The sequence below is a fragment of the Thermothelomyces thermophilus genome, chromosome 1 (assembly GCF_000226095.1).
Source record: "Thermothelomyces thermophilus ATCC 42464 chromosome 1, complete sequence".
NCBI lineage: Eukaryota > Fungi > Ascomycota > Sordariomycetes > Sordariales > Chaetomiaceae > Thermothelomyces > Thermothelomyces thermophilus.
The window spans coordinates 6,143,582-6,169,137 of NC_016472.1; the positions used below are offsets into that span (position 1 = coordinate 6,143,582).

The 25,556-nt window shown below is 57.3% G+C and overlaps 8 protein-coding genes across 8 annotated transcripts; 4 read left to right on the forward strand and 4 right to left on the reverse strand.

Moving 5' to 3' along the window:
* Window positions 1-386: 386 nt before the first annotated feature.
* Window positions 387-2,358, forward strand: MYCTH_2123495 (uncharacterized protein; the record flags this gene model as incomplete). Its single annotated transcript, XM_003659792.1, has 2 exons — window positions 387-1,461; window positions 2,192-2,358. 2 exons carry the CDS (start codon window positions 387-389, stop codon window positions 2,356-2,358), a joined length of 1,242 nt encoding a protein of 413 aa, XP_003659840.1.
* Window positions 2,359-3,339: 981 nt separating this feature from the next.
* On the reverse strand, window positions 3,340-6,376 carry MYCTH_2297312 (uncharacterized protein). Its single transcript, XM_003659793.1, has 3 exons — window positions 6,273-6,376; window positions 4,752-6,113; window positions 3,340-4,696 (listed from the first exon to the last, which is right to left on the reverse strand). The coding sequence occupies exons 2-3, from the start codon at window positions 5,769-5,771 to the stop codon at window positions 3,479-3,481; spliced, it is 2,238 nt and encodes a 745-aa protein (XP_003659841.1). The 5' UTR covers window positions 5,772-6,113; window positions 6,273-6,376; the 3' UTR covers window positions 3,340-3,478.
* An 895-nt stretch (window positions 6,377-7,271) lies between these two features.
* MYCTH_2313872 (uncharacterized protein) lies at window positions 7,272-8,344 on the forward strand. Its single transcript, XM_003659794.1, has 5 exons — window positions 7,272-7,430; window positions 7,505-7,531; window positions 7,593-7,622; window positions 7,699-7,789; window positions 7,859-8,344. The coding sequence occupies exons 1-5, from the start codon at window positions 7,376-7,378 to the stop codon at window positions 7,998-8,000; spliced, it is 345 nt and encodes a 114-aa protein (XP_003659842.1). The 5' UTR covers window positions 7,272-7,375; the 3' UTR covers window positions 8,001-8,344.
* A 1,793-nt stretch (window positions 8,345-10,137) lies between these two features.
* On the forward strand, window positions 10,138-12,397 carry MYCTH_99853 (copper binding domain-containing laccase; the record flags this gene model as incomplete). The annotated part of the gene is made up of 5 exons (XM_003659795.1): window positions 10,138-10,235; window positions 10,304-10,860; window positions 10,984-11,776; window positions 11,931-12,088; window positions 12,216-12,397. 5 exons carry the CDS (start codon window positions 10,138-10,140, stop codon window positions 12,395-12,397), a joined length of 1,788 nt encoding a protein of 595 aa, XP_003659843.1.
* Window positions 12,398-12,719: 322 nt separating this feature from the next.
* MYCTH_2297319 (uncharacterized protein) lies at window positions 12,720-15,174 on the reverse strand. The gene has a single exon (XM_003659796.1). It carries the CDS (start codon window positions 14,945-14,947, stop codon window positions 12,848-12,850), a length of 2,100 nt encoding a protein of 699 aa, XP_003659844.1. The 5' UTR covers window positions 14,948-15,174; the 3' UTR covers window positions 12,720-12,847.
* A 1,113-nt stretch (window positions 15,175-16,287) lies between these two features.
* MYCTH_2297322 (uncharacterized protein) lies at window positions 16,288-18,036 on the reverse strand. The gene is made up of 6 exons (XM_003659797.1): window positions 17,733-18,036; window positions 17,380-17,529; window positions 17,236-17,286; window positions 17,123-17,172; window positions 16,944-17,033; window positions 16,288-16,885 (listed from the first exon to the last, which is right to left on the reverse strand). Exons 2-6 carry the CDS (start codon window positions 17,430-17,432, stop codon window positions 16,512-16,514), a joined length of 618 nt encoding a protein of 205 aa, XP_003659845.1. The 5' UTR covers window positions 17,433-17,529; window positions 17,733-18,036; the 3' UTR covers window positions 16,288-16,511.
* A 444-nt stretch (window positions 18,037-18,480) lies between these two features.
* MYCTH_2297323 (uncharacterized protein) lies at window positions 18,481-20,270 on the reverse strand. The gene has a single exon (XM_003659798.1). The coding sequence runs from the start codon at window positions 20,081-20,083 to the stop codon at window positions 18,737-18,739; it is 1,347 nt and encodes a 448-aa protein (XP_003659846.1). The 5' UTR covers window positions 20,084-20,270; the 3' UTR covers window positions 18,481-18,736.
* Window positions 20,271-20,435: 165 nt separating this feature from the next.
* MYCTH_2297324 (uncharacterized protein) lies at window positions 20,436-22,186 on the forward strand. Its single transcript, XM_003659799.1, has 2 exons — window positions 20,436-20,802; window positions 20,854-22,186. Exons 1-2 carry the CDS (start codon window positions 20,545-20,547, stop codon window positions 22,096-22,098), a joined length of 1,503 nt encoding a protein of 500 aa, XP_003659847.1. The 5' UTR covers window positions 20,436-20,544; the 3' UTR covers window positions 22,099-22,186.
* The last annotated feature ends 3,370 nt before the right edge of the window (window positions 22,187-25,556 follow it).

The following is a 25,556-nucleotide window of genomic DNA, read 5'->3' on the forward strand; positions in this document are numbered from 1 at the left end:
CTTCGCCATTTACCGAGTCTACCGCTGCTGTTCCGCGAGTCACAAAGGAGCTCTGCATTTCGTCGGAACAGTTGTTGTGTTCAACAACAGAAGCAGCTGTTTCACGCCGCGGTGACTCCCAGCACCTTAATTACCGTGAATTACTTAGTGATATAAACACAAGAGTGTACACACACAGCAACGATGGACCGCCTCTCTTTTCCTTCCGCCTTTCACTCCCTTGCCATCGCCCTTTTTTTGCAGCCACGACCGTAATTAAGTGGCTCGGCAACATCTCGATATCAAGTCCTCACCGTTGCGGCCATCTTCAAATTGACCGAGCCGAATGTTCTTGTATTGAATTCAGTGCGCGGCCGCCTCTTCGTCTTGCTATTCCACCTGCAAACATGGTCAAGTTTGAGCTTCCCCGATTGGGTCGCTCTCACTCGACCACATCGTCGAGACGCCGGTCGCGGACACCAGTGCCCGCTAAGCCGGGCATCGAATACTATCCGCCATGTTTCGACAGCGATGATGAATTCGAGACGGACTCTTCCGGCAGCTGTGGCAGCGACGGCCAGCTTCGCTTCGACAAGCGGCCGATTCTTCGCACGCGGCCATCCTTGAGGTCATCGGGCGGCAGCGAGGTCAAGAAACCGACCTCGCTCCTCACTCTTGCGCTGGCTCGCTCAACTAGACGGACGGCGGTAGCGCCCATGCCCATCACCACGCCCGGGGGAGAGTGGGAAGACACGAGCGATGGCGCCGACAGCGAGACTGAGGTCGACAGCGACAGCGACGGCGACTATCTGCCCCCGAGCCAACGAGTGCTCGCGGACATGCAGACCCCCGACTCTTGCCCGGCATCCGTCTTCGACTCCGAGCAGCAGATGGCCCGCCCACAGCAACAGCAACAGCAGCCGGCCATTATCCAGACCGTAGCCCGCTCCCTGGCCGGTCTCATGTCCGCCATCATCAGCAGGGTCACCGCCGCCGGCCACCCGCGAACCAGACAAGGCAAAAAAGGCAGGGGAGAAGACACGGCGACCACCAAAGAAGCAGAGCGGACCGATCCCGCTACCGCCGCCACCACCACGACGGACAGCGTCCCCATCCCCCAGGAGAAGAGCCGCCCCATTGCTATCCCGCCGCCGCCGCAGCTGGAGACGACGGTGCCGTTCCGCGAGGGCTGGCTCAACGAGCGGCTGCAGATCGCGCGCGCGGGGCCCCTCTTCCTCACCTCCACCACCACCACCACCACCTCCTCCTCCTCTTCTTCTTCTTCTTCCTCCTCCTCTCCCCGGCGGGTGCGCCAGCGCGTGGCTGACCGGCGCGGCGTCGTGGTGATGGGGTTGGATAACAAAGCCGGATTACGGAACCTAATAGACTGGGACCGGGACCGGAACTGGGCGTGCTGCGGGTGCGCCAGCGGCAACAGCCGGTACGAGTTCCTGTGTTGGTCGTGCGGGGCGCACTCGAGGGGTGCGTGCTGCGACGACGCGGCCGAGATGGCGTGATGGGGGGGATTGAATCATACCTCTCACCTCTCTGTTCTTCAGGGCGTCGCACGGCTAATTACCCAAATCGCTCGGAGCAATCGGGGGCGTTGGGGGGACTTGATAAGGCGCCTTTTGTATCAATGTGAGTACCTGTTACCTACCTTCGGTTGGGTGAGAGTCCTAATTAATGGGGCTGATGAAGGTGCAGTGGCTCGGTTGCTTTCGACATCGCTTGATCACGAGTTGCCACTATTAATTACTCCAGGCTGGGCTTCAGCAGATGATGTACCAAGTATGACCCATTAAATACATGACCAGCATAGTAAACTATGAGCAAAGTCAATCCAGCTGTACACAGTACAGACGATTAAGGATACAGAAAATAATCACCCAATAGTCGGAGGTGGTTGAAGCAGGCAGCTCGGGGGCAGCGATGGGAGCAATCAAGGGATCATGATATAATTATTGACCGTGCCCGTCGTGCGCAGGAGTTGTATCCCCCTATCCCTAACTCCCTCCCATGCCGGGCTCCGGAGGTGGTAGTAGTAGGTAGTCTCTGCAATACCTAATTACCCCTTATCCTATCTCTGAGTCAGAGTTGGGGGCCGCGCGGTGTGTCGACTAATAAATCAAATTAACCTACCCAGTGCCTAATTACGTAGAAGAAGAGCAGGTTTGTTGCTCATCGCCCGTTGAGCGACTCGAACTCCTAGGATCCTCCCAACCTATCCTTGTCACCCTCACTCCTCTCCATCAGACTGGGAGGAACACCGTCCGGATGGGCCACACCGGCGATTACCACACCGATCAACCGATGACCATGGACCTCCGACCGGAGGACAAGATCGCCGCTCATATCGAGGTCGGGGGCGGAACATGAGGAGGGGGGGGTAGCGGCCGACCTCGAGCACATTGTGCACCTGGCCCGCCTGGACGGCAATGAGGACTGCGTCTTCTGCGACCGAGGGGAATACCAGGGAAACGGCATTATTGCTCGACGCTCGATGACCGTGTGTCGACAGGGCAGAGGCTGTTATCACATACCATGAAGCGGGGGCAACGAAATCGTCGGCCTTCTGAATCATTTCCATGCCGGAGCGGGAGGAAGGCCGGGAAGTCGAGAACAGGGTGGTTGACACATGCAGATGGCACCATACGAGGAGCACTTGCTGGCCGTCTCACCCATTCATCAACACGAACTGAGGCCAGACCAACGCCCGCGGAGACGAACGACATGATCACGGATCGGGGTCGCGCAGTGGAGCCCATCATTCATCAGCAGGGGAAGTAAAAGGGAGCAATGCTGACTCCCGCTTGGGTTATCAGTAGAGGTCAATTAACTCCAGAATACAAACGCCGGCCCTCTCTGCCCCAAACTGACTCAACCCGAACTCCAAAAAAAAAAAAAAAGAAAAGAAAAGAAAAAAAGCAGGAAAGAAAAGAGCACAACAATAAAAAGGACCAATGTACATATATGCCCGAAGTTGCTCGCTTGTTCAAGTGCCGACAGAAACGAGTGACGGAAGGTACAAAACAAGACTGGGAAACAACTGCGCTCCGCCGTGGGTTCCAAGACTGAGAATGCTTTCTTTCCCCTTGCTTCAATATGTTAATAGCCAGAGCCAAAACTAAAATGTCGACAAAGGAAAGCAGTCGAAACCGTCGGTGGTAAGAGTAGTAGTGATAATAGTAGAGAGAGAAAAAATTCCCATGTCCCGTCATAATCGTTCGTCCCTAGTAGAGCATTATGGCTTTCGGTTGGTTGTTGTCAAAATGTCTCGGTGTGTTTGTGTTGCTTTTTTTTGTCGTCATGTCAGAAGCGATCGCCATCGCCGCCGCCAATCCCATGTGCCCGTGCTCGCGCCCATTGCTAATGCACACACACGCCATGCAGCTCGAGAACAACAGTGCGCCATGACAATCGCCCATATATATAATTTCACAGACTGATCTCTCCGAGCAAAGTGCTGTTGCCGCAACTCGCGTCACCATAGGCCAAGCTAGCGGTCCAGTCTCGGTTGCGGCTGCCAGCCGTTTAGGTAGGCCATTAGCCCCATGCCGAAGAGGACCACCCCGATCATGGACGCGTATGGCAGCGTGTGTATGAGCGCTGGTTCCTGCGACGGTTGTGCCTGGACCGCTAGTGCTCCACCGCTGGGCTTCGCCGCACTCGTCTCGGAGGGCGTGGGTGCTGCCGCGTCGGAGCTCTTCTCCTCCGAGAGTCCATCGAGCTCCACAGCCGGTGCCGCCTTGGCGCTGCCGTTCATCTCCGGAGCCGCCTTCTCCAGGAGCTCGGCCTGGCTAGATCTACGCCGCATGCCCCTGGAAGCGGATCTGGCCCGTCTCTCGGCCTCCCGCTTCTTGTCCTCCTCATCCCGCCGTCGTATCTGGGCCACCATCTCGGCCAGCGTCTTGCGATCGGCATCTCTTTCGGCCTCTGCCTTCTCCGCCCGCAACCTGAATGCCTCGAGCTGCTCCCTAAGACTGTTCATTTCCAGCGCCATCGAGTCGATCTTCGCCTGGAATGCTGCGGCGAGCGTCTCGGCCTTGTCCGCTTCGGTCGGCGCTTTCTCCTCTGCCGGGCCGGTCGACGGCTTCTCGGTCTCGGTAGTCTGGGCCTGTTCGGCTGCGGCGTCGAAGGCACTGTCGAGCTCGGAATGCCCGTTAACGAGCGCCGTGTCGGCGGAGCCGTTGACCTTGGACTGGTTGGCCTCCTCCATCTTCTGGATCATGTCCTCGGCATGCAGCCGAGCTTCCCGCTCCTTGGTCAGCATCTCCTCGAGATCACGCACTCTTGCCGTGTGGTTATCGAGCTCCCTCTTGGCATTGTTGAGCGCTTCCGTCAGGAGAAGGATCTGGTTCAGGTTATTGTTGTTGTTGTTATTGTTGTTGTTGTTGTCTTGGCGAATGGGCGATGAGCTCGCCGCCTTCGGCCGCTCCGTCGTGCCTCGTTTTAGCGAAGGCGCGTCTGCACCGCGCGCGGCATCGGGCTTCTCGGGAAGCGGCTGAGACGGCGGCGGGGCTGGTGGTTCCGAGAATCGCGTCTTTCCACCATCGGAACGGAACGAGACATTGCCGTTGGGCACAGGCGCTTTGGGGGGTTCGGGAACTTCGGGCTTATCCGCGTTCTTGATGTCATCCTTGGATAGGAGCGCGTTGAGGAACTGGCTTGTCCGGGCCAGGTCCTGGTTCTGCAGTCGTGCATTGCGCATCTCGGTCTAGATCGCTGTTAGTACAACGGCCCACAAAAGGCTATGCCGCGAGAATACCGACATGAAGTTTCTTGACGATGTGCTCGGTCGTAACCGGGTTCAGCCAGAATTGCCGTTGCTGCGCCATCGTATTTGGCTGCCCGTTCATGTTGCCCGGAGCCGTGCGATTGTTTGCCGGAGCCCCGGGCTGGCTGCCGGTGCGACCGCGGAACGGAGGGGCGCCCCCCATCGGGAGCATCATGGAGTTGTTGGAGGGATCGAGATCGCCAAAGTTCATATCCATCACGTTGCTGGAGGGTGTGAGGAAACCGGCGTGCTCGACCTTGGCGGCCACCTTGTGATGTACTACCGTCTTCTGGTCTTCGCTGACGATGTCGATGCCGAGTTCCAGGTGGTCCTGGGCTTGCAGCTCGTGCGGATCGGACTCTCTATTCTCGGGCGACAACCGCGTGCCGTTGACAAAGGTCCCGTTGGACGACTTGACGTCCCGAATCCAGATCTTCCCGTTGGCGTCGGCCCAGATCTCGGCGTGCTGCCTCGACAGCACCTTGCTGTCGAAGTAACCGTTGACTGGGGTGGGAACCGTCTTCGCGTTGGTCTGGCGCCCGATCCGAAGGGTATCGGGAAAGAAGGGAACCGTGATGGTCTTGCGCTCGAAGCTGCCATTCAAGGAGAGCAGGTAGAGGACCGGTTGCCGTCCCTGTCCCGTGGGGTCGCCGCCGCCTGGGCGGCCCATTCCGTTCTGGCCCATGGGCTGATTCTGGGACGCGAGCATCGACTGCTGCTGGTGAAGAGCCGACGCGCCACTGATGCCGTTGGTCATGGGTGCGCGGCCGGACGCGGTCCTCGAGAAGTCGGCGGGCCCGTCGGCCTTCCCGTTCGACCACTGACCCTTGGTGGAGGGCCGCTTGCGGCCTGGGGGATTCGACCACCCATCAGCGCCGCCAGTCCCGGGCATGGAGATGCCATTCGGCTGCGAGACGGAGTTGGAGGTGACGGTCGAGGTGGACGAGCTCGACGACGTCGACGACACGGACGAGGAAGAGCTTGTTCGTTGAAGAGACTTCCGCTGCATAAACATGTTGGCCCCTCTGGCGTCATTCGACGGCGGGTTGATCGAGTTCAGCGGCTGTCCGTCGTTAATCCATCCTGGCCGGTTGAGGTTCGTGAAGCTGGGGGGGTTGGCAACGGCAGTCATGAGGAAGGTGCGGCAGGAGATGATGGGCGAGGCGGAGGGCGGGCGAGGGCAATGAGAGTGCTGCGGGCGAGGTCAAGCCGACGCTGGCGCGATAGGGATCCCCCCCGTGGTTCGCATGCGTGTCCGGGCTCCGTCGAGGTGCCAGGCAGGAGCAATATTGCTTTGCTCTTCCGGAGTGGGCCCCACAGGAGAGCACAGGAGAGCATGCAGACGAGTTGCGGCCACCTGTGTGGAGATTTCTTGAGGATCAGCACTGACGTCGAGGGCGCAACCGAAATCTCGGGGTCGGCAATCGCGAAAGAGCGCGCCCGAGCATCCACGGGCTCGGGAGGTCGCAAAAAAAAAACAAGAGCAGGCAGCAGAAAGATTGAGCGAGAGACGCACCTGGCGGAGATGCAGTGTCGCGGTCACTTCAGTGGTGGCAAGCGCGGTCAGAGGATGCGAAGATACAGGAGTACAGAAGTGGATGAATTTTGATGGATTGTCTCCTGGGCCGGGGCTGTCGAGGCGCTTGACGAGCGGGCCAGGAGGTGGCCTGCGCACTGGCACCTTGCTTGCACCTGGAACCTTGGGTGCACCCACTGCCTGGAGACTGGCTGGCCAGCAAGTTGGATTCCCGTGTCAGATGCCTGCCAGTGCACAGCTTTTCTTCCTGCCTCCTGATTCGCGGGTTTGAGCAGCAATTTGCGACGGCTTGTTCATCTACTCTACTCCGTACAGCACATCGCTTTCTCGAAGGACAGAGGAGCTCTTGACTTGTCGTTCTGGAGTGAATATATGAACCTAGATAGTTATCATATTCATTGCCACCGCGACGTGGCTCGCTTACTCCCTCCCTTTGATCATATGAACCTTCAAGGAGTACGTACACCTTCCTGCGCTATCACGTGAGATTCTCCTTCAGAACAACTGGGCGCGTCTCGTGCGTTACCACAGTAAGGCCAAACTTTCGGAGAGCGCTACAGAAAATACGCCCAATCCGACAATCGACGGCCCTGGTAGGTATTCCTGGCAAAGCATTGTGATTTGCGGGACTGCATTCCATTCAGCGCTTTCGTGACAAGAGACGGTGTCAGTGCCATCTTGTGGTCTGTCGAGAGAAAGGCATTTCAGTACAATTTACAGTCTATTTCTCTCGGAGGCTTCATGAGGTTCCTTCTCTCTGCACTATTGTAGAGGCGACGTTGATATGCCGTGCTTGCACCTGTATGTCGCCTGTAACGCCGTGTGCCCAGCACAAGAAATACAAATATGCTGTACTCCGTATAGAATCAGAAGTCTCGGCGCCGCGGTGGGGTGAAGATTCAAGATCCGCGTGGCCCGTGCGTCCCAAATCACCGGAAACAACTTCCTCGGTGGGGAGAGAAGCAGCAGATGCAGCAAGAGCCCGCCATAGAGAATTTCTGTTCCAAGCAGCAGCGACCTCAGGACGTGCTCCGCATAAAACAACCCCACTGGATTCAACTTACGATCAAGTACTCCTCACAATGCCGCCTCCTCCTAGCCATCCAGGAGCCGTCGGGCCATCGAACTTTGACAAGTGTATGTCATGCCCCAATGCTCTTCAGAGCACGCGGTACAGGACCTCTCGCGGACAAGGGCTGACTCGTGAGCAGTCAAGATGGGAGCCTTGATGGGCGGAAGTAGGTTGACTCTGTCATCACTCTGGGCGTGCTCTGCCGTGCTAACTGGCCCTCTACATAGCTGTCGGCGTAATCATCGGCTTCATCTTCGGTGCGACACTCCCGGCCGAATGAAACAAGCAAGAGATCCGACCAAGGCAATACCGTTGGTCTAACACCGAGCTTAGGAACCGTCAACATCTTTAGATACGGCGCCGGCCCGAACGGCATCATGAGGACACTAGGCCAGTACATGCTCGGCTCTGGCGCGACCTTTGGGTATGGCTTTGTTTTCCACCCGGGCAGATATAAATAACACTGGGGGAGCGCTGCTGACCTTGCTTCCAGCTTCTTCATGTCCATCGGCAGCGTGATCCGGTCTGACGCCTCGCCCATTGTTCAGGAGGCCTATCTCCGCGCCCAGAGGCGACCCATCGTGATGGCGTCACAGGCTTTCCGTCCCTACCAGTCGACGCGGCGCGACTACTGAAACGTGGAAGCTTTCGAAACGTTGGCGCGCGTGCTCGGGACGAAAAATACGCTCCGCAACCGGTCCGAAGCGATAAGCGCACGACGATGTAAAATGATATGTGTTGTATATACATCATGTGGTTTGCCCGACTGGGCGGAATGGGACGGCGTTTAGGAGGGCAGAAAACATTCATCCATACCATACCATACCACCATACCATACCGATGTGGTCTTAATCAAGCCATTTCTCAAGTCAGCCCATAAACTCATTCAATTCCTCGGCGGGTCGTCGGCAACCAACGGTGCAGCTTACGTGCGGCCAGGCTCGACTTCGAAACCTCCGGCCGGCACGTGCAAATAGTTCGTGTAAGCTCTCTCGCCGCCATCTGAATCCAGACCCGGTCCAAAGATCTAATCTCTTGCGATAGTGTCGCTTTCTTTTTGGGGGGGGGGGGGGAGGGAATCGACCCGGTGCTTCGATACTCTGAAATACGAGGCCCGAATGTACGCATTGGCCACTTGATCCCGATCCCTGGAAGAGAGACACATCTGACGTGGTACAGCGTCATCTGTTCGGACGATTTGCGTCCAGTATTTGTCGCGTAATCACCGACTGAGAGACAATCCCCCGGCACCATCGTTGTTTACCGTCCGAAACTGGTCTAGTCGCGGCAAACAAAGCGAAGCACCAAGCGTCAGCGATATCGACTCCTGACCGAGTCACCCGGTGCTCAGCATCTCGGAGCGTCTTGATATCTTGATAGTCGTGCCATGGCAGATGAGGGAGCTTTATGGAAGCGTCGAAACCAACCAAACCCCAAACCCCCCCCCGCCGCAGATATGCCGACGCGCCCCAAACAGGCCTACCCCTTCCAACCTCGTTTCCAGGACTCATACACACCTCCCGTCAGAACGGATCGCACGAAGACTTGTACCTCTTGGTACTGAGATTACTCCAAAGAAAGCCTCTCTGCAGCTTCACTGGGAACCCGCAAAGCCGGGTGAATGGATCAATAGCCAAAATCTGGCTGCTTGATTGTAAGCGGCGAATTTATCATACAGCTGGCGGCTACTCCCCCTTGCGGAAGTGATGCAGCATTCCGACGAGCTGAAGTTGGCTTGCCACGACAGGCGCCGCCCATGGGAATCCCTGCGACTTTGTTGCTATTCTGGCCGCTGCTAGACCTCCTCCTACACAGTACCTTCCTCCCCTCCTCTCCCCCCTTTCCTTCGGCCCTTTCCACGTTCACTAGGGTTCCCTGTTTCGTCCACTCCGTCTCGGACCTGTCTCTCTGCGGCCGTCGTCAATTGGCAGCGAGTCCGGCCATAGTCCGGCCTCGATCCTGTTCCACGGTGCTCCTTCCCGCCGCTCCCTTATCCTCTTCATTCTTCCTCAGAGCCATCTCCGGTAGCGATCGCCCCAGAGTTATCGATTCTCTCGGGACCTTGCGGATACGCGGCTCCCCCACAGACCTTCTTGGCTCAGACTGTGTCAAGGCCACGAGCCACAGGTAGGGGACTCGAAATATCCCTACACGTACTTATATATATATACATATATATACATCGACCGCGGAGTATGGGACCCGAGCGCTTGGGCCCCGGGCCTAGACAGGCACCGCCGGATATGGCCTTTGGAGCTGGCGCACTCTTATAGGTCTGTCGACATATTTTTAGTCTTGACAAACTGTCTGAGCGACAACCATCACGGGCTTCTTACGTACCAAGATGCACATGTGGCTCCTCTGGGGGCCAGCCCTTCCTTATCCCGGTCGTGAACCGAGATCATGGCACTCTACACGAGGCGTTCGCCAATACGGAAATCCTGGTAGCCGATCAAGCTCCGGATAGCCCTGTTTGCTAGCCATTGCTTTGTCATGCTCTCTGTGGTGTGCCCTTCACAGCATGCGGCGCCGACAGGGGTCCCTCCAAAAACCGTCATGAGCATATGTTGCGGCCTGTGCCAGCTCGCTTCCGCTGATTCCTCGATGCTCCCCGGCATTTCTTATATATGCCGGCTGTAACACCCCAGCCAGCGAACTAACCGGCCTCCTTCCGGCTCAGCGGACTGGACGCCTTTTCTCGTCAATGTCGCTCTTTCACCGGCCTGGTGGTTCCTGTAATACTTCCCCGTCTGGTTTCTTAACTGCCCACCATGGGCTCGCTGCGCGGTCTGCTCGAGGGGGTCGTCGACACCGCCCTCGACTCGCTTTACACAGCAACAGGTAGTTTGACGCAGAGCAGGACAAATGGGTAAGCCTCTACCATATCGATGAGTATAGTATCTCGCCGGCACTAAATCTCGTCTAATCGAACCACAGCCTCTCGCTCCTGGGGACTCTCTTAGCCCCTACCTTACCTCTCTTCCTAACCAACAACTCTTTGCCAGATGGGTACCCGTGGGGGGAGCTGACCGACGAGGGTACCAACCCGTACACGGAGTGCCCCAGGACCGGCGTGACAAGACACTACGACTTCACGGTGAGCCGGGCTTCTATCGCTCCCGACGGGTACCTACGCGATGTGCTCCTCGTCAACGGGGCCTTCCCCGGGCCGCTGGTCGAGGCCAACTGGGGCGACACGATCGTGGTGGATGTCCATAACGACATTACCGGGCCGGAGGAGGGCACAGCAATCCATTGGCACGGGTTTTTGCAGCACGGGACGCCCTGGGAGGACGGCGTTCCTGGCATAACCCAATGTCCGATCCCGCCCAGGAGAAGCTACAGGTATGAGTTCGTCGCTAGTCTTTACGGCACAAGCTGGTACCACTCCCACTACTCGGCCCAATTCGCCGGCGGTCTCTTCGGGCCCATTGTGATTCACGGCCCAACGCGCGAGAATTACGATATCGACCTCGGTCCCATCCTGCTCACCGGTGAGTTCGTTGGGCGAGCCCATATTGCAGAACATGTTTTGTTGGGAAAGGAACCCGGAAAAAAAGGAAAAAGGGGGGGGGAGAAGGGGGGGAGAAGGATAGGAGAAGCTAACGCTTGTACAGACTGGTACCACAGAGAATATTTCGACATCATCGAGGAAATGCTCGCTCCTGGCGGCAGCGCCAAGGTGGTGTCGGACAACAACTTGATCGACGGCAAGATGCATTTCGACTGCTCGACTGTCGCTCCAGGGGATAACACTCCGTGCTTCGACAACGCCGGAGTCTCCAAGTTCAGGTTTCAGACGGGCAAGACGCATAGGCTGCGCCTGATCAACGGCGGTGCTGACGGCGTTCAGCGCTTCTCGATCGACGAGCACACACTCACCGTCATCGCTGAGGACTTTGTACCGGTGAAACCCTACAACACCTCGGTGGTCACCCTGGGGGTCGGTCAGCGCGCCGACGTGCTCGTCACGGCAAATGTCGGCGAGCCCACCTCGGCCTTCTGGATGCGGTCCAACCTGTCGTCGTGCCTGCCGGCGCGGCAACCCTATGCCGTGGCGGCCGTCTACTATGACCAAGCGGACACTTCAACCACGCCATCGAGCAGGGCCTGGGACGTCCTCGACCCCGGAACGTGCACAAATGACGACCTCGACATCACCGAGCCGCTGTTTCCCATCCCACTGCCCGAACCGACCCTGACCCATACCATGGACATCGAGCTCTTCACCAACGCCTCCAACGTGACGCTGTGGAAGTTCAACGGCGTCTCGATGCGTGCCGACTACAACAGTCCCGTCCTCCTGCTGGCCAACGACGGCAATTTCACCTACCCACCCCAGTGGAACGTGGTCAACCAGCACAACCACACGGCCATCCGCATCATCGTGAACAACAGGAGCCCCAGCGCGTGAGTGTCGAATTCATTCTGACACCCCTTTTCTCCTCCTCCTCCTCCTCCTCCTCCTCCTCCACCACCACCACCATTTCCCCCTGTTAGAGTCAGACAGAGCACTGAACTAACCCCCCCCCCCCTTTTCTCAACTTCTCGCTGCTATCAAAAGTCACCCGATGCATCTCCACGGTCACAATTTCTACGTTCTCCACGAGGGCCCGGGAGAATGGGACGGCACCATCGTCCGTCCGTCGAACCCCCGCAGGAGAGACGTGTACTCGGTACGGAGCAAGGGCCACTTGGTGATTCAGTTTGACGGCGCGCCCGGTAAGCTGACCCATCCATTTCTTCCCATCCGGAGTGCCCCTTCCGGCTCCTACGTGCTCTGTCACCGTTGTAAAACAGAACAGAAGGTTCTAACCCAACAAAAAAAAATAAAATAAAAACACAACAGGCGTCTGGCCCTTCCACTGCCACATCGCTTGGCACGTGTCCGGCGGCTTCATGGCGACGCTGATCGTCAAGCCCGACGAGGTGGAGCGCATGGAGATCCCCCGCGACGTGGAGAAGAACTGTCGGGCGTGGGCGATGTGGTCCAAGTATAACGTCGTAGACCAGATCGATAGCGGGACTTGAAAGCAACACGAGGGGAGGGGATCTTTGCAACGACTGCGCTCGGAGGAATTAATAGTGGCGTTGGCAGGGCGATGGAGAGCAGAACCAGGACGATAAATGTTTGTTGAAAACATTCATTCCATGTCAAATATTCTTTTATAATTCCTTTTTGCTTTTACTTCCTTTTTTTTCCAAGTTGGGGAGGGCCTTATCTGGGTGTTAAAAAGGAGCGCTGTACACTTCGTAGACAGTAAAGCATTGCTCAAAACAGATCTCTGTGCTAATTGTTTTCACCAAGCGAACTCTTGCCTCTCCGGGCACAACTGGACAAGCATGCTTGTAAGTCGGTACCAAGAAGTTTTAAGGCTGGTTTTTCATCAACGTGATATATATACTACCGTTTTACTCGTGCGTATTGTATATGTACAGACAAACAGACAGACAGACAGACAGAGAGAGAGACTAGCAGGCCTAAGCCATGCCAGCAACACCCAACCCGCCGGCGGTGAAAGAGCCGCCCGCGATGGAGTCCAGGTCTACCCCCCGGAACCCGTCCTCGACCACCCAGGAGCGGCCCCTCTCGGGCGCGTACAGCGCCTCGCACGCCCTGCCGACCACGAGCAGCCCCGGCGGCCGGCTGCCCTCCTGCTCGATCGCCTCGGCCACGAACCGCAGCGTCGTCCGGATGACCCGCTGGTCGGGGCAGCTCGCCCGCTCGATGACGGCGCACGGCGTGTCGAGCGGCCAGAGCGCCCGCCGTCCTCGCCGCGCTTGCCTTGCGTCTCCTTGTTGTTGTCCTTGTCCTTGTCCTTGTCCTTGTCCTTGTCCTTGTCCTTCTCCCTCTCCGTCCTGTTCGCTACCGGGAGACACGGGTTGCTGTTGTTCCTGCTCCTGCTCCTCCTCCTGCTCCGTGTACTTGGTGAGCTCCGCGACGAGGCCCTCGATGCGGTGCAGGGCCATGAGGAAGACGACCGTCCTGCTCTCGACAAACTCGGGCGGCCGGGGCGCCTTGCCCTTCTTGCCCGTGCCCGTGCAGACGAGGACCTGGTCGGCGACGTCCCGCTGGGTGGGCGGGATGGCGGCGAACAGGGGCGCACTGAGGCTGCTGGTGATGCCGGGGAGGACGACGACGCGGTCGCCGAGGCCGTGGCGGCGGAAGAAGGCGACCTCCTCGCCGCCGCGGCCGTAGACGAAGGGGTCGCCCTGCTTCAGGCGGAGGACGGTCTTGCCGGCGCGCACGCCCTCGAGGGCCTGCTCGAGGAGCTCCTCCTGGGCGCGGTCGGCGTTCCCGGGGAACTTGCGCGCGATCGAGACGGGCGTCCGCCGCGGGATCAGGTCCAGCACGCCCGCGGGCACCAGCTTGTCCGCCAGGACCACGTCGGCCGCCTGGATCGCCTTGTACGTCGCGCGGGTCAGCAGGTCCGGATGGCCCGGCCCGCTGCCGGCCAGGATCACCCGCCCGGTCCTCGTGGGAGGCCGGAGCCCGCGGTCGAGGCGCTCCGCCCGGCCGTCCTCGTTGGGCCCAGACCCGGACCCGGACCCGGAACCGGGGTACGCCTTCAGAACCGCCTCGACGTCCTCGTCGCTGACCTCGGCAAGCCTCCTCAGCGGCCAGTACTCGCACACCTGCGCCAGCCACCGCATCCGCCTCGTCTTGGCCGCCTCCGCGTCCCCTTCTAGGACCAGCCTGTTCAGTCCGGCCGGCTGATCCACCGAGTCGTCTTCGAGCCCTTCCTCCCCGCTCCCGCTCCCGCCGATAACGGTGGCGGCGGCGGTGGTCGTCGTCGTCATCGCCCCGCCATCTCCTCCACCATCGGCCTTCTGCTCCTGCTGCTCCTGCTGCTGCATCAGCAGGAGCCGCCTCCTCAGGCCGCCGAGCCGCTCGACGGCGGCGCCCAGGCCAGGCGGCAGCGAGGCGGCGATCTCGCGGCGGATGCGCCCGGCCAGCTTGCAGCCGCGGCCGTTGGTGGTGACGCCGACCTGCAGCGGGCCGTCGGCGTGGACACTGAGCAGGCTGAAGGAGCACAGCTCGGGCGCGTCCACCACGTTGACGGGGATGCGGTGCCGCTTGCAGAGCGCGGCCACGGCCGCGGCGTCGAGCGGCGCTTCCTCCGTTTCGGCCTCCGCGCGAGATGGCGGGGAGGGCAGCGGCGAGGTGATGAAGACGGCATCGACGACGCCGTCGACGTCTTCGCGGCCGAGGGTGAAGAGATCGGCCTTGGTAAAGGCCCGGCAAATGTGGGTGAGAGAACCAGCGGCGATGAGGGCCGTCAAGCTGTAGTGGAGCTGAGGTTGTGGTTCGTATTGCTGTTGTTGTGGCGGTTGATGATGATGATGATGATGTTGTTGTTGTTGTTCTGGGGATGCAGAAGCTGGAACAGGAGATGGTGATGATGATAGTGATGATGATGATGATGATGGAAAGGGCGAGATGAGGATAGGTTTTGCGCCAGCGGCGAGGGAGGAAGAGGCGCGTGCTGCTGCGAGGGGGTTTGCGCCGAGAATGAGGTGGACGTGCCCTGTACAATGCTGGGCAGTGAGGAGGGAGGTTTGGTATTGTCTAGACGCCATTGGCTGCGGATGTGGTGGTGAGGACGCCATCTCGTCCTCTGTGCTTGCGTGAGGCCGAAACTGGGCTTGTTTCCTGGGAGGAAATGAATCACTGGGCTTGTCGATGATTGCTAGTCACCTTATGCCAGATGGAGTTGAAGAAGGCATGATCCCGGAATGAATGACTCGAGAGCAAAATCAGAAAACTAGATAGAGCTTTGGAGAATTTGAGCCTCGAGACGAGTGTGCCTTGAGCGAAATATTTCATTTTGCCAACGTAATGAGAAGTCTATATACCCTCCCTTCAGGATATTTTTATTTAAAAAAAGCCACTCTAGACCACGATATCCACATCTCCGCTGGCGTTCTACTAGTACACTACCCGCGTGGCATGTTCAACCTTGAGTCTTTATCAGCGCAGAAGGAGCTTCCAGACGTTGAATCGGGCAATTGGACCAACCAGAGGCGGCAATTCTCGACTTACACCAAATTCTTTTCAAGTCGAGTTTAGCGCCCGCTGACGCCATTTCACGGGGTCAGAATCTCCTTATCACCTTATCGCCACCCCACTTTTCCGGTAACAGTGGCCCAGAGTCGAGATTCCGCGGGGATACGTCGCCGGTCCGGAGATCCTCAAGCCAGTGCCTTTTTTTACCCCCCCCTCACCATGCTCGTGACAAATGATGAGCCACGGACTTATCCATAAAGTACACTTCCCAAGATTCGGTGACAGTCGAGGCGGTGGCGTGTCCGAGATCCATGTATTCCGTATATCAGCGTCCTTTGTATGCGACCTCAATGGTCCAGAACCAGTGGACTAATTTGTAGTCAAACATCGGCTGCTCGAGGATTGCAATCAGCGATCTTCGAGGTTCAATACCTCGTCATGCTTCTTGCCCGTTGTGTTCTATTTCTTGTGTAGAGGACGGTAGAACAACGATAACATGACGCCGCCGCGACTGAGAAGCCGCCCAAATTAAACAGCTCTAACGCAAAAAGGAACAAAATGGAAAACTCGAAGACAAAAGCCGCCGATGCACCCTCCCTGTTGCAGTCCGCTTTTGCCCCGTAAACCAGGACCCAGCCGAAGTTCGCTGCCATGTCTGCCGGTGCGTCCGAGCCATCCTGAACTACCATCTCTAACCGAAAGAGCCGTTGTCGGCACAACCGTAAACTTCGAGGCCCGGTAAATGTTTGTGCACCGGCGGACTGTATCAGCGTTCGACCGGATCTTGTGTCGAATCGAAATCGAGGCCCGAGATCATCTCGGCCGAAAAAAAAGGAAAAAAATGTCGGCCAAAAAAAAGTATGTACACGCCGAAAGCGCCCAACAATAGCCCAAGCTGTCCCCTAAAGGGTCCCCCGGTGGGGAACGGAAAAAGAACTAATAAAGCATGACAACAGAGGTAGCATCTTGCCAATGTCGCGGAATGCCCAAGCTTAGAGCGAGTCCGACAATTGAACCCCCATCGGTGTCCGACTCCCGAATGAGGGCATCATCCATCGGCAGGTTCGCATGCGTCATGAGGTCTGAGGCGCTTCGGACTGGGTATCGAGAGTCGTCAAAAACAAACTTCTGTCCCACTCACATGACAGTACACTTGGATTCGTCGCTTTCCTTCTTCACCGAAAGCGCGACACGGGCGGCTTCTGTGAAGGCCTCGTTGACTCCCCGATTTCGCATGGCGGAGCACTCGAGATACCGGAGAGCGTGGATGCGGCGAGCGACTTCAAGCCCTTGGTCGTAGTTGATCATCGGCTTCTTCTCCCGCGGGTTTCCGTCCTCGCCCGGCCCGTCGTCTTCCTCGGCCGCCTCCCGCAGGTCGCACTTCAGCGCCACCAGAACAAGCTTAACTCCCGGGCAGTTGTCGGCAATCTCGCCCACCCACTTGCTCTCGACGTTTTCGAGCGAGTCTTTGCTATCCACCGAGTAGCAGAGCATGATCAGGTCCGTGTCGTCTGCAACCCGTCAGCGGATTGCCAGGGGTGCAGCCAAAGAAAGAATGTGCCGTCTCACCATATGACAGACTCCGTAACCTGTCGAACTCCTCCTGTCCTGCTGTATCCCATAGTGACAGCTCGATATGGACGTTGTCAACAAAGATATCTGAAACAGGATACGTGTCAGCGTTTCCGTTCATACACACAACGCACACAACAATCCGAACTTCTGTTTCCCCACAAGGCTGAACGCACCGTGGACGTAGTTTTCGAAGACTGTCGGTTCGTAAACGGTGGGGAAATAGCTACGGCATGTTGAGCAACGAGCCTTCAGATCGGCCGCGCGGCATTGCGTCGCTCGCACTCACCCTCGAGTGAAGACGTTGAGCAACGAGGTCTTTCCGCAAGCACCGTCCCCTCTATAACAACACGTCGCATTAGCTTCTCGTCTTTCGCTGCCAAGGACCCCCTCCCTTTCAAACCAGCGCAACCGGCTGATAAGGACGACTCACAGGAGAACAAGCTTGCGCTGGACTGTCTTGGAACCCCCGATTCCACAAGGCATTGTCGCGAGTCGTCGGTGCGAAAACCAAAGAATCACAACGTCGTAGAGTGGTCGCCGGTTAACAAAGCGATGGCAAGTGACGCCCGAAGTATCGGTTCTATTCGTCTAGGGCTTAGAACTGGATGCAAAGGAGATGCTTGCAGCGCAGGTTGTGGTCGGCACCAGATCGGGTAGGATAGGCGATGGGATATAGCGGGTTGAAAGGGTAGGGCGAAATGCCGTCAAGAGAAGGTGCGAACGTGATGGAAGATCACTTCTTGCAGGTAGGTAGTGGAATCATGAGTCGGAGGCTTGACGTACTTGTTCAGCACAGCCCGGCCGGGCGCCCGGGTGGGATCTTGATCCGAAAGGAGCAAGCGCCGAGTAGAGATGTGGCGAATTGGAGCGGCCACCAGAAGTGCAACGTGTTGCGACACGAGGCTGCGCGACCTCCACGGCAAACGGCCAAGTCAAACGAGCGAGCGAGCGAGCGGAAAAAGGACGAAGGGGAGAAAAAAGACCAATTCTGGCGAGAAATTGAGGCCGGAGATGAAGTCAGCAAGGTTCTGAAGCGCGCCAGTGACACTGGTCTGTCATCGACCGGGGTGCCGCAGGCTGGAGAGGGAAGTGGCCAGGCTTCACCTGCAAGGATCACGGGCTTGGGGCAGTGTCTGTGGGGCGTCCCTCGCAAATGAGGGAGGGAAGGGTCCATTTGCTGGCCCGTGTGGTAACGGCAGCGGTAACTTACAGTACAGGCTGTGTGGTGATGCAACATGTTGCACGTCCCCCTTTTTGCCTTTGTTGCGCACGCATCTTGGAGGGAGGTTTAGTTGTAGAGGATATTCTTGCCTTGGCAATGGGTTCCCATCTAGCTGAATTACCAAGAGAGATTCTCAAAACGTCTCGCTATGTTTGACCAAGAAAGCCTACCATCTTGAATAAGTTCAGTGGATGTTCATCTTGAACAATGCGTAATGCGCCACCGTTAATACTGGTCCACCTTCGGTTCATCATCGATGTGGGCTGCCCAGCAAGGACACCTCCTTACTTGTAAGTACGGATTACTGTGTAAGGAAGCTCCACAAGTTGGCCCCTTCTCGGCATGGCGTATCTGCGTACACTACTTCCTTCTCTTAGGGCCTTTCAGCAAGCAAAAGGCGAGTATTGGTGGTGCGCATGAGGCAAGCGTTTTGGTTCAAAATACACGAAAGCCACCAAGAGTTGCGGGGTATCACAGTTCGTATGTATTAACTCGTATTCCCCCATCTGAGTGACGGCTAGCGTATTATCCGGCCTACCCGGGCCAGCTTCAAATCTCCCAAGCCCTACCGCCTCCCCACGCGGTCCGCAACCTTGAGCTCGGCCGCCCGGCTATGAAGCTGGTTCATGAACCCAGCGTCGCCACCGTACCGCTTGTTACGCTGCCGCGCCTTTTCTTCCGCCTCTTCTGCCGCCCGCTCCTGCTCCGCTATAAGGGCTAGCCGGCGCTCACGGTCCTTGTCAAGGTGTGTCGCGGCCGCTTGCATCGCCGCCAGCTTGCGGGCGCGTTCCTCCTCTTTGGCCTTTTCTCTATCTGTGTCGGCGTCTTCACGAGAATCTCTGTCTTGTCTTAGTGGGTAGCGATCGCGACGGTCGTCATGTCGTCTGCGCGAGGTGTAAGCGCCGCCATCGCGATAGCTGGCGACGTCCTCTTCATGTCTTCGAGACGACCCGGAGCGCTCCACCGACCGATCTCTCCGTCTCCGCTCGTCGCGATCTGGAGAGTATTCCCTCCTCCGCGGTGGTGGGGAAGCTGACCGAGAGTCGCTCCTATACCGATCTCGGCCGTCCTCCCTTCTGTCCCCCCCATCCCGTCTCTCCCTACTGCTTCTTCGGCCCCGATCTTCTCGCCTATCTCGCCGATCTCTTCTGTCCCGAGAATCCATAGAAGCCGGCCTATCTCGCCTACGCTCGCGGGAATCCCTCCGTCTCCTCCTATCTTCCTCCTCTGAATCGTACCTCCTGGGACTCCTCGACCTATCCCTAGAATCGGACCTGCGCCGACGAGAATGTCTCTCGTCGTCTCGGTCATCGTGATGGCGGTGTGATCGGTGGGAATGGCGGTGTTTGTGTCGTCTCTCTTTCTCTTCCCTGCGCTTCGCTTTATCCTGCGCGTCGTCAATGCCCATGGATGCCAACAGCTGCCGCCTCTTGATCGGATCGTTCATCATCGCCTCGTATGCTTGCTGTTCCTGACGCTTAATCGCGAGTAATGGATCCTCTCTAATCTTCGCCGCTATATCCCGGGGATTGGTGACGGCGGCGACAGGCGCCCCCTGGAATGCGTCCTGGCTTGGCTGTTTTTGCAGCTTTTTGATGTCGTTGTCCTGCAAGAGCTTGTCGATTCGGCGTTTTCCGAGCAGGTATGCTTCATTTTCCGCTACATCGCCGGCTTGGCCATCTGTTGGCCCGGCATACATCCATTCCACTCTTTGAAGCCTTGGCTTTCCACCGGCGGCTTCGAGCGCCTTCTGAATCTCCTCCCTCTTCCGTTCCTCCTCGATCTCCTGGAGACGCTGTTGTAGTTTCTTGCGCTCAGCTAGCGCTTCCTGTTCAGCCTTTTGTGTTGCGGCGATGTTCCCCGATCGCTGGGGATGCCAGCTCTTTTTCATGTTCAGGTCTCCGGACCCCATGTTAGCGGTGTTGGTGCTGCCGGCGCAGCGCGAGTTTCAAATTGACGAATTGATAATCTAAGCGGCAGACAACTTTTCGCGTCTGTTCCTAAGCAGAAAAAATTCGGCGGGCGTGTCTGCTGTTGTGCGGTTGATGAAATTTATTTGCCCAAAGCGTGGCGACTCGGCGAATGTCGATTACCAAAATTAGGTGGCTCAGTTGCAAGGGATGATGTTACTGCACTTATGATTAACTAAAGTACTGCGGCTCTCCCGAGTGACGCGCATTCTGCAGCCAATCGATAAGCAGCTACCCCACACCAGCTCCTCGCGCTCAGCCTTGCCTGACACCGACTGCCTGCCTGGCTTCCCCCAAATTCACGGCTCGAAGAACCAGACAGCAACCAGCACCCGACATTACTGACCGATTCTGTCCACATTTACTGCTCTGGAAACAAAAATAAATCTCGAGTTCAGTCATCATGTCAGACGACGATTTTATGCAGGCCTCCGACGAGGAGTACGATTTCGAGTACGAAGATGAAGAGGAAGAGGACAACGGCGACGTCGACATCGAGAACAAGTACTACAATGCGAAGCAGACCAAGATATCCGACCCAGAGGAGGCGTTAGAAGAGTTTCTTGGCATACCGGCATTAGAATCAGAGAAGGGAGAATGGGGTTTCAAGGCGCTCAAGCAGGCCATCAAATTGGAGTTCAAGCTCCAGCGTTATGAAAAGGTTGGTCCCGAGAAGCCGATATCTGGCCAGGATCTCTCTGACATTGGATAGGCCACAGAGCATTACAGGGAGCTATTGACATATGTGAAATCGGCAGTGACGAGGAACTACTCAGAGAAGTCGATCGACAACATGCTCAACTTCATTGAAAAGGGCGCGGACAACCCCGAGGCGGTCCAGTGTATTGAGCAGTTCTACTCGCTCACCCTCCAATGCTTCCAGAGTACCAACAATGAGCGGCTGTGGCTCAAGACGAACATCAAGCTAGCCAAGCTGCTCCTCGACCGCAAGGACTACCACGCCGTTGGGCGGAAGCTTAGGGAGCTCCACAAGGTGTGCCAAAAGGAGGACGGTACCGACGACCCGAGCAAGGGCACGTATTCGCTCGAGATCTACGCCCTCGAGATTCAGATGTACTCCGAGACACGCAACAACAACCAGCTCAAGGCGCTCTACCAGAAAGCACTCAGGGTCCGCTCGGCGGTGCCCCACCCCAAGATCCAGGGCGTGATACGCGAGTGCGGCGGCAAGATGCACATGAGCGAGGAGAATTGGAACTCGGCGCAGATCGACTTCTTTGAGGCATTTCGCAACTACGACGAAGCCGGCGATCTGCGCCGGATACAGGTCCTCAAATACCTGCTCCTCGTCACCATGCTCATGAAGTCGGACATCAACCCCTTTGACAGCCAGGAGACCAAGCCCTACAAGAACGACCCGCGCATCGCTGCCATGACGGAACTCGTCGACGCCTACCAGCGCGATGACATCTTCAAGTACGAGGAGGTTCTGCAGAAGAATACAGACTTGCTCGCCGACCCCTTCATCGCCGAGAACATCGACGAGGTGACGCGTAACATGCGCACCAAGGGTGTCCTCAAGCTGATCGCGCCGTACACGCGCATGCGTCTCTCCTGGATTGCCGAGCGCCTGCGCATCAGCGAGCCCGAGGCCCAGGACATCGTCAGCTACCTGATCGTCGACGGCCGCGTCCGGGGCCGCATCGACGAGCACAACGGCACCGTCGAGATCGAGTCGGAGGGGGATGCCGAGCGCGCCAAGGCCATCGAGGCCATGGCGTTGGCCGTAAAGGACCTGTACACCGCGGTGTTCAAGGACGCCGACGGCTTCCGCTTGGTCGGCGAGATGGCCGGCGCCGCCGGTTTCGGCGACTCGATGGGCGATTTCGGCGGTGCGTTCGGGCATCCCGATCGGGACAGAGCTCGCGGGGGGAGAGGAGGGCGGGCCCAGCGCCGGGGAGGCATGAAGAGTGTTCTGGCTATGGGGGTGCATTAGAGACCGACATGAGGGCCCGCCAGCGGTGCCCAGCTTCGGCAGGGAAGTAACGAGTTTCATGAGCAGCATCACTACATGGCCAAGGGATCGGATGGATTGAACGAAGAGGATAGGGTTATGATAATCAATGAATTATGGAACTTGGCGCAGGACGGTTATTTGTGGGAGCGCTGTGTCAGAAGTTGACCACCTCACCTGAAGCCCAAGAGGTTGTCGGGAGACGGCCAGAGTAGGGGGGCAGCACCCAATCCATGTCGGAGAGTTTGCCCCTTCCGGGCGTCCTGCAAAGGCGTTGGCCTCCGAGTGGCCCGGCATGGCTTTGGATAATTATGGCGGTTATCTGCAACGGCTTTCGCCTAGGGCCCGTTTGAATCCCTCGGTTTCTACCGATGTGTTCAATACGTTGCAAAGCGCCCTTCAACGTTCGGCCCTGCATCGCAAGGGATAGCGGCCGTTTCCCCACCTGAACTGCGTCCGGAGGCAGCTTGGTTTGGGCCACTTAAGCCACTTGTCGTACACGTAGCCTTTTCTTTTTCCCCAACCACTGCAGTGGGGAAGAGGAGTGTGTTTTCTGGAGTTGAGGTTGTGCCAATTGGACCCTGCCCACATCTGCACGTTCTGCACGTACTATGTACTCGCCAGTAGCCTCGATCCACTTAAACTGGGGACGGGAGCGGGACGAAGGGAAGACGGGCTGGATTCTCCCAACGAATTGTAATTAGCTCGATGGAAATCCCGCGCCGTGCCGCCGTCGTAACTGGAAGAGCCCGCGGTCCCCGTCGTGACACCCGCCTTGTCATCGAGGGATCGATCGACGCTCCGACCGGCGTCGAGCGTCGGGCTTTACTTCGAAAAGTAGGTGCGCTGTCGTTCAATGCATCATCTGCGGGCATCTCCCGGGCTCGGGTGTTTAGCAACCCCGGCGTGTCCAAATGGAAGAGACCCGATGGCGGCGAGCTCGATCTCGATTGTGCTCTGGATTCGCGGCATACATAATGAGCAGGCCGATTACGCACATCCCGCCTAAGGTAACACGGCAGATACGATTCTGCCCTGTGAATTTGTACAGTACTTCGGTCAGCCACAACATGACCCCAGCGCCCATACCGACCGGGAGCGATTGCAGAGGAGAGGGCAGGGGGATATCATCAGACCACGAGTGCCATTGCGGTCATTTTGAACGTGAAATAGGGACAAGCTACACCGCTGTGGCCAGCCGGAACCATGGGGTTGCCGTTTCGAAACGGGTCGTTTGGATTCGGAAGCCCATCCGGCAGCTCACATGGCTGCTGGAAAACACGGGCTCTCCCTACCCGGCACGGGAAGGACAACTCTGGAGCTCGGCAGAGGCGGCAACGTGCAGATCGGATTCTTCGGAGCTGTTGATCGGAGACCTGCGGTAACTATCGCCGAGAGCGCTTGGGCATCGGATTCGAACTCGGCCCATGGCTCATGGGGTTCAGCCTGCTTCTAGTGGTGGGTGTCTTTTGTTTCCCTTTATCGTTACGCAGAGCAGCAGAAGGATGCCCGGCTCAACGTCCCTGCTGGCGACTGCACCCTCAGATTCACCAGTCGGAACTCACTATGCCAGCTTGCAAGAACAAGATGAGACAGCTCCAAGGATGGCATAGTTGTGGAGTTGCCAGTATGGCCATGGCGTGCCGATGTTGTCATTATAATCAGGTGCTTCAATCTGAGCATGCTGCTTGGATGAAAAAAATGTCGAGGCAGTGATCAAGCTGTCCAGCGACAGGACATGTCTTCGAACACTTGTTGTTCTAGCGGTAACGAAAGTGTATATTCACCGAATGTGACCCACAATACGTCCTGAAATGCTAGATTCTTCCTGGAATTTGACGGTCCATCCAGCAGGAAGGGCCATCAATGCCGGTCCCTCCGTCCGCCGTCACGGGCACCAAGCCGGGAACTGGGAGTGCTTGACCAAGCATTAATATGTCAGAGAATTGCATTCCAGTCACTGTAATCCGTACAACTATTAGCTCGGTAATCCTAGTCGAGCTCCGCACAAAGAAACAGAAACAGAGGAGAAGGCAAGAAGGGAAGAGAAAGGCTCTGGTGAAGAGGGAAGGGCTAGACGGGGGAATCCAGTTTACCTCAGTAATGGTGTATCCACTCAGAGATGCATAGGAGCCTGCATTCTGCGATAAAGGTGTTCTGTAGGATAATAAATGGTGCAGGACGATACAGGGAGCTATTGCACTGGAAGTAGAAGTCCGGCATCGAGCAGATCGATGGCGAGCTGGAGTGCGGGGGATGGGCGCAGCTTAAACGGGAGCATAAGGGTGTGATTGATGGTGTTTCCTCAAGAGGTCCTGAAGAGTGGGAGGGTAGGGCCGGGTGACCGAGCTGCCTAGTGGCTTTGGAGGCTGCTGTGTGAGAGTAACAGCGGCAGCATTTCTCTGACGGCACCTATCAGCATAGCGGTTCCATCGCGGTTCCGCTGCGTTATGCAGCTTGGATGCATGGGTGGGAACAGACTCAGTCTCGACTACGTAGCGGCGTGGAGAGAAACCAGCTGTGAGAGGGTAGGGCAGCATCGAACGAATTTGATTGGTAAAGGTCGGCAGTTGACAACCCTCCATTTCGGAGCTTCAGAAGCTCAGAATGGGGGCTTTAACAAGAGCTGACGTTCTGCCAGGGGGTAGGTGGTGGATCTATGCAGGGTGCACCTTCCCGGTCCCGTCCTGGGATAGTACCTACCTTATTACCCAGCACAAGGGAAGAAACACTCCGCATCGAACAACCTGAGTTTTTAGTACTTTACCGCCGTACTTCGTACAAACACAGTAATCCGTACATACAATACCGACATTCCAGGGTTGCAGCCACTCAAGCCCCGCAGGGTTCGGGGGCGTCCCTTGACATGCCGGCTTACACTACCCCAGAAGTTGCCTGACGAACGTCCACCGCTTCCAGGGTACCGATCACTACACTACTCTGTGCTGAATCTCTTGAGGGGCCAGTTTCAACCTGGCGACCTTGCAGCGGAGAATTCCGTCGCCAGAAGACCACGCTGCCAATACTGCGACTATTTAGGTACCTAAGGTAACTTATATATGTAATGTACCTTACGCATACTACGAACCAAGCAAGCTAACGATTAGTTACTAGAGGTACCTTAGTATCCGGGTAAACTAGTAGCGAAACTCCTCTTGCTGACACATTCCGCCGTACAGGTACGCAAACTATCCTAGTGTACTCTACCTGTGTAGTGTACATAAGGTACATTCAAGCTCTCTCCGTCGATCCTACTCCGGCCAGGCATTACACTACCCAATGAACGATTCGCTCGTCGAACACCCCTGGTGCTGCATCAGGGCAGGCTCAGGATGGCGTTCCTACACTGACTGCAGACTACACCACACCCACTTCTACCCCGTACCCCAGAGGTCTGCCATGCCAAGTCGCATTGGCCCGCACAGGACGTCCCATTCCTC